This window comes from Scylla paramamosain, unplaced genomic scaffold, assembly GCF_035594125.1.
Source record: "Scylla paramamosain isolate STU-SP2022 unplaced genomic scaffold, ASM3559412v1 Contig5, whole genome shotgun sequence".
NCBI classification, from domain to species: domain Eukaryota; kingdom Metazoa; phylum Arthropoda; class Malacostraca; order Decapoda; family Portunidae; genus Scylla; species Scylla paramamosain.
The window spans coordinates 565,001-570,000 of NW_026973670.1; the positions used below are offsets into that span (position 1 = coordinate 565,001).

The 5,000-nt window shown below is 53.0% G+C and overlaps 1 protein-coding gene across 1 annotated transcript in view; it reads left to right on the forward strand.

The window, feature by feature from the left end:
* Window positions 1-5,000, forward strand: part of LOC135096606 (lamin Dm0-like) — a 25,107-nt gene that overhangs the window by 10,354 nt on the left and 9,753 nt on the right. The window contains 1 exon segment of the mRNA XM_063998235.1: window positions 141-346. Coding sequence (XP_063854305.1) covers window positions 141-346 — 206 coding nt within the window.

Genomic DNA, 5,000 nt, shown 5'->3' on the forward strand with positions numbered 1-5,000 from the left:
CAGAATTTACGATAGCTACAATTTAAACACCAAGTAAGAGAGAGAGAGAGAGAGAGAGAGAGATAGAGAGAGAGAGAGAGAGAGAGAGAGAGAGAGAGAGAGAGAGAGAGAGAGAGAGAATAACTAAAACCCCTTTCCAGCAACGTGTCTCGGATCTGGAGGCCCAATTAGAGAGCGAGAGGGACTCCCATTCAATCGAGGTGGCACGGTTGAAAGAGGAAATTGCACGATTGGTGGAGGAGATGTCCGGCCACCTTCAAGAGTATCAAGACCTCATGGATGTTAAGATAGCCCTGGACATGGAAATAGCTGCCTACAGGAAGCTATTAGAGGCTGAGGAGGCCAGGTGAGGTCGTTAGTGAGGTTTGGGCTATTTTTTTGTCTTTGGGCTATTTTTTGGGGTTTGGGCTATTTTTTTGTTTGGGCTGTGTTTTGGGTTTGGGTGAATTTTTTGGTTTGGGCTGTTTTTTTTGGGTTTGGGCTATTTTTTTGGGGTGCTTGAGCTATTTTTTTGGGTGCTTGGGCTATTTTTTGTTAATTTGGGCTATTTTTTTGGGGATATTTTAGCTATTGTTTTGGGTGATTTGGGTTATTTTGGGGTGGTTTGGGCTATTTTTGGGGGGGTTTGGGCTATTCTTATGTGTTTGGGCTATTTTCTGGGGTGGTTTTTGTGTGGTTGTTAGCTAGTTGTGTGAACGAGTGAATGAGCGAGACTTGTGTGAGGCATGAATACGTGTATGAGTGAACGAGCTAGGCTTCAGTCATAAGTGTTAAGTGGAAGTGCGCGGCCTGGCGCCGGGAGATCACCTACCTCCAGCCTTCTGTTCACACCTTCTGTGAATAAACACCTGCACTGTTACCTGCGTTTCCTGTGCCCCTGCTGGTCAAGAGTCGAACATGGCGCAGTGAGTAGGATCAGGACAAGGCTGCAGTGGGTACGGCGCAGAATGGAGAAGCAGTTGGAGGCGCTGGCTGCCCTGCTAGCGCGACAGTCGGAGCAGAGTCAGGCTCTGCTAGCGCGACAGTCGGAGCAGAGTCAGGCTCGCGAGGAGCGTTTAACCCAGCTGCTGGAGAGAGTGGGGACACAAGCTCCCAGTCGCACCACGGCGAGCAATGAAGGCGAAACCACAGCCCGCAGCACGTCTACCCAGGGCGCGAGGTTCCCGACGTCCGCCACCATCATTCCTCACTTAACGGCGTCAGCATCTTTACGTGAGTTCGACACGTGGCGCCATAAGTTTGAAGGATACGTAACCCTCGCCAGGATAGACTGTCTCTCCCTGGCTGAGCAGAGGGCGGCACTCGCTGCTGTCCTAGACGACGAGTGGACCCGTACACTTCGCTACGGGATAAGCTTACCGAGAGACGCGGAGTTAAGAACCATCCTCGATGCAATGTGTGAGTACCTGCGAAGCCAGCGCAACATCATCATGGATAGAAGAGACTTCTACTCCCGCGTGCAAGAAACGCAAGAAGGTTTTTGACGACTTTTTATGTGCTGTTAAGGAAATCGCCAATTTCTGTGACTTTTGCGACCAGTGCATAAACCATCAGCTGCGTGACAGAATTGTCGTTGGGACACGAGACGAAGTGGCCTCTGAAACGCATGCTGGAAAACAAGAAACTCACCCTTGAAAACGCCATAGATATTTGCAGAGCATCAGAGAGCGCTAACCAGTGTAGTGCAGTACTAAGGGGCGGCTCTCACTCTTCGAGCCATGGTGTGAACGCTGTCTCGAACTACAGGAAGGGCAGTTTCGGGGGCTCAAGCCCCACGGGCTGTTATCGTTGTGGCAAAAATTGTCGCAGTGACAAAAGGGGATGCCAGGCAATAGATAAAGTGTGTCGTAACTGCGGGAAAAGAGGGCATTTTGCGAGTGTATGTCAGCAGACAGTGAGGAAACGACGAGGAGCTTCGAGGAGTTCCTCAACTGTCTCTCCTCATCGCGGTGCAGGCCCGAGGCGGGGAGCCAGTGCCAGTGTATACCAGCTCTTATCAGGCGTATACACAAAGACGGTGACGGCACGACCTGCGCCCCAGGTGCTCATTACCGCCACACATCCCGCTGGAAGAGACAAGATTACGTGGACTCCTGACTCTGGGGCCGAAACGACCGTTATTGGCCTCGACACGGCAACACTCCTTGGAATCCCGCCCTCCAGCTTGGCGCCCGCTGATGGTGATGGACTTTATGCTGCCGGTAATCACCCCCTCACCTGTGTAGGAACTTTCTCGTCGCACTTGCAACTGGGCGACAGGGAAGCTGAGACTGTTGTGAGCGTGGTGAAGGAGGTGAAGGGGGCGCTGCTTAGCTGGTACGATTCCATCGCTCTCGGAATCCTCCCCGAAGATTTTCCGGCTCAAATCCGACCGCTACGCAGGGAAGAACAGCACACCGGCAACAGCTCCATCAAGTACCCCGACCGCCTCGCAGCCACCTCTATCTACGCCCACAGCAAGCTGGCAAAAGGGATCGACACACTGTGTGCCCGACGCCCTCTCACGTGCTCCAGTACAGGACCCAGTGGAGGAAGAGGATGCTGCTACTTCTGGTGACCTCGACCCTCTCCACTCAGCGGTCATCTCAGCGTTATCTGCCACCAATGAGGACGGCGTCCGCTTAGCACCACTCCAGGATCAGACTGTGGAAATGGTACGTGCCGCAGCAGCAAGAGACGGGGAGTACTGCTTGCTCAAGAACGTCATCATCGAGGGCTTCCCTGATCATTGCCACGACCTCGATCACCGCTTGCGTACGTACTGGCCGGTGCGCAGTCTGCTGGCCGTAGACGACGACCTGGTGGTTTACGGGCCGAGGCTTCTTATTCCTCACAGCCTCCGCCGAGAAACACTAGAGCGACTCCATGACAGTCATCAGGGGATGGAGCGCACCAAGCGACGGGCCCCGACAAACGGTGTACTGGCCTGGTATGGGACAGAGACGTTGAGAACGTCGTTTCTGGATGCTCACTATGCCGTCCACTCCTACCAAGCCAAGCCAACGAACCTCTCTGGCAGGACACGGACACACCCAGCAGGGTGTTTGAGTCAGTTTCTGCAGACTACTTCCACGCAGCAGGCCGTACATACCTCGTGTATGTAGATCGCTTGTCTGGGTGGCCTCACGTGTCTGCATGCTCACGTCCAGCATCGGCTGATCAGCTCGTTCGTGTCCTTCGGGGTGTGTTCGCCGACACGGGCGTGCCTGTTCTCCTGAGGACTGACGGTGGACCGCAGTTCACTTCTTCATCGGTACGGCGCTTCCTGGCTCGATGGGGGGTGGAGCATCGTGTATCTTCACCTCATTATCCACGCTCCAATGGTCACGCCGAGGCAGCGGTCAAGTCCGTGAAGAAGCTGATCCTCACGACCACACAGCAGGGACACCTGGACGAGGATGCGTTCGCTCGCGGGTTGCTGGAACTGCGCAACACTCCGAGGGCGGAAGGGCGATCACCAGCACAAGTCCTCTTCGGTCATCCTATGAGGTCCTGTGTCCCCGGCTCATCATCGCTCATTACGCTCAGCAGTGGCAGCGCGCTGCTGATGAGTGCGACGCCAAGGCAGAGCGACTGAGGAAGAAAGCGAAACTTCGCCACGACGCGTCCCGCCCGTACTCTTCCTCTCCTGCACCTCGGTGGCCACGTCGACGTTCAAGATCACACGACAGGCCTCTGGGATCGCCTGGGTGTCATCGTGGCTGTTGGGCGAAGGAGAGACTACCTCATCAAGATGGGCAGCGGTCGCGTGATGTGGCGTAATAGAAGACACCTACGCCCACACAGACCTCTTGCTCCCCTTCCTGTCGAGCAGCACACCGCTCATGGCGGTGCAGCGCTTCAGCATCAGGGTCACGAGGAACACCACCATCCCGGCAGCCCGGAGCATCAGGGTAACGGGGTACACCGTGGCCGAGAGCAACCAGAGCGTCGAAGCAGCCGACAGCGTAGGGAGCCGAGACGACTGCAGGTGCGGTGGCACCGTAGCACCTACGATTAGTCGTACGTGTTCATTGTACGCTGTGTTTGTTTTGTGTATATGTACCGTGTTTTCTGTACTTCAATCATTGTAACTTTGTTTCATGTGTTACGGTAGCCATAACAAAGATAAGGAATCTTCCTTATGTCTCGGGGGAGGTGTGTGGTTGTTAGCTAGTTGTGTGAACGAGTGAATGAGCGAGACTTGTGTGAGGCATGAATACGTGTATGAGTGAACGAGCTAGGCTTCAGTCATAAGTGTTAAGTGGAAGTGCGCGGCCTGGCGCCGGGAGATCACCTACCTCCAGCCTTCTGTTCACACCTTCTGTGAATAAACACCTGCACTGTTACCTGCGTTTCCTGTGCCCCTGCTGGTCAAGAGTCGAACAGTTTTGGGCTAGTTTTTGGGTGATTTGGGCTTTTTTTTGTGTTTGGGCTATTCTTTGGGTGGTTTAGCGTTTTTTGGGGTGTTTGGGCTAGTATTGAGGTGTTTGGGCTAGTTTTTTGGGTGTTTGGGCTAGTTTTTGGGTGTTTGGGCTAGTTTTTTTGGGTGGTTTGGGCTAGTTTTTGGGGTGTTTGGGCTAGTTTTTTGGTTGGTTTGACTAGTTTTGAGGTGTTTGGGCTATATTTTTGGGTGCTTGGGCTAGTTTTTGGGGTGTTTGGGCTAGTTTTTTTGGGTGGTTTGACTAGTTTAGAGGTGTTTGGGCTATATTTTTGGGTGCTTGGGCTAGTTTTTGGGGTGTTTGGGGCTAGTTTCTGGGTGGTTTGACTAGTTTGAGGTGTTTGGGCTATATTTTTGGGTGCTTGGGCTAGTTTTTGGGGTAGTTTGGGCTAGTTTTTGGGTGGTTTGACTAGAGGTGCTTGGGCTAGTTTTTGGGGTGTTTGGGCTAGTTTTTGGGTGGTTTGACTAGTTTAGAGGTGTTTGGGCTATATTTTTGGGTGCTTGGGCTATTTTTTGGGGTAGTTTGGGCTATTTTCAAGGTGTTTTTGTGTTGTTTTAAAGTTGTTTTTATCATTTAAAG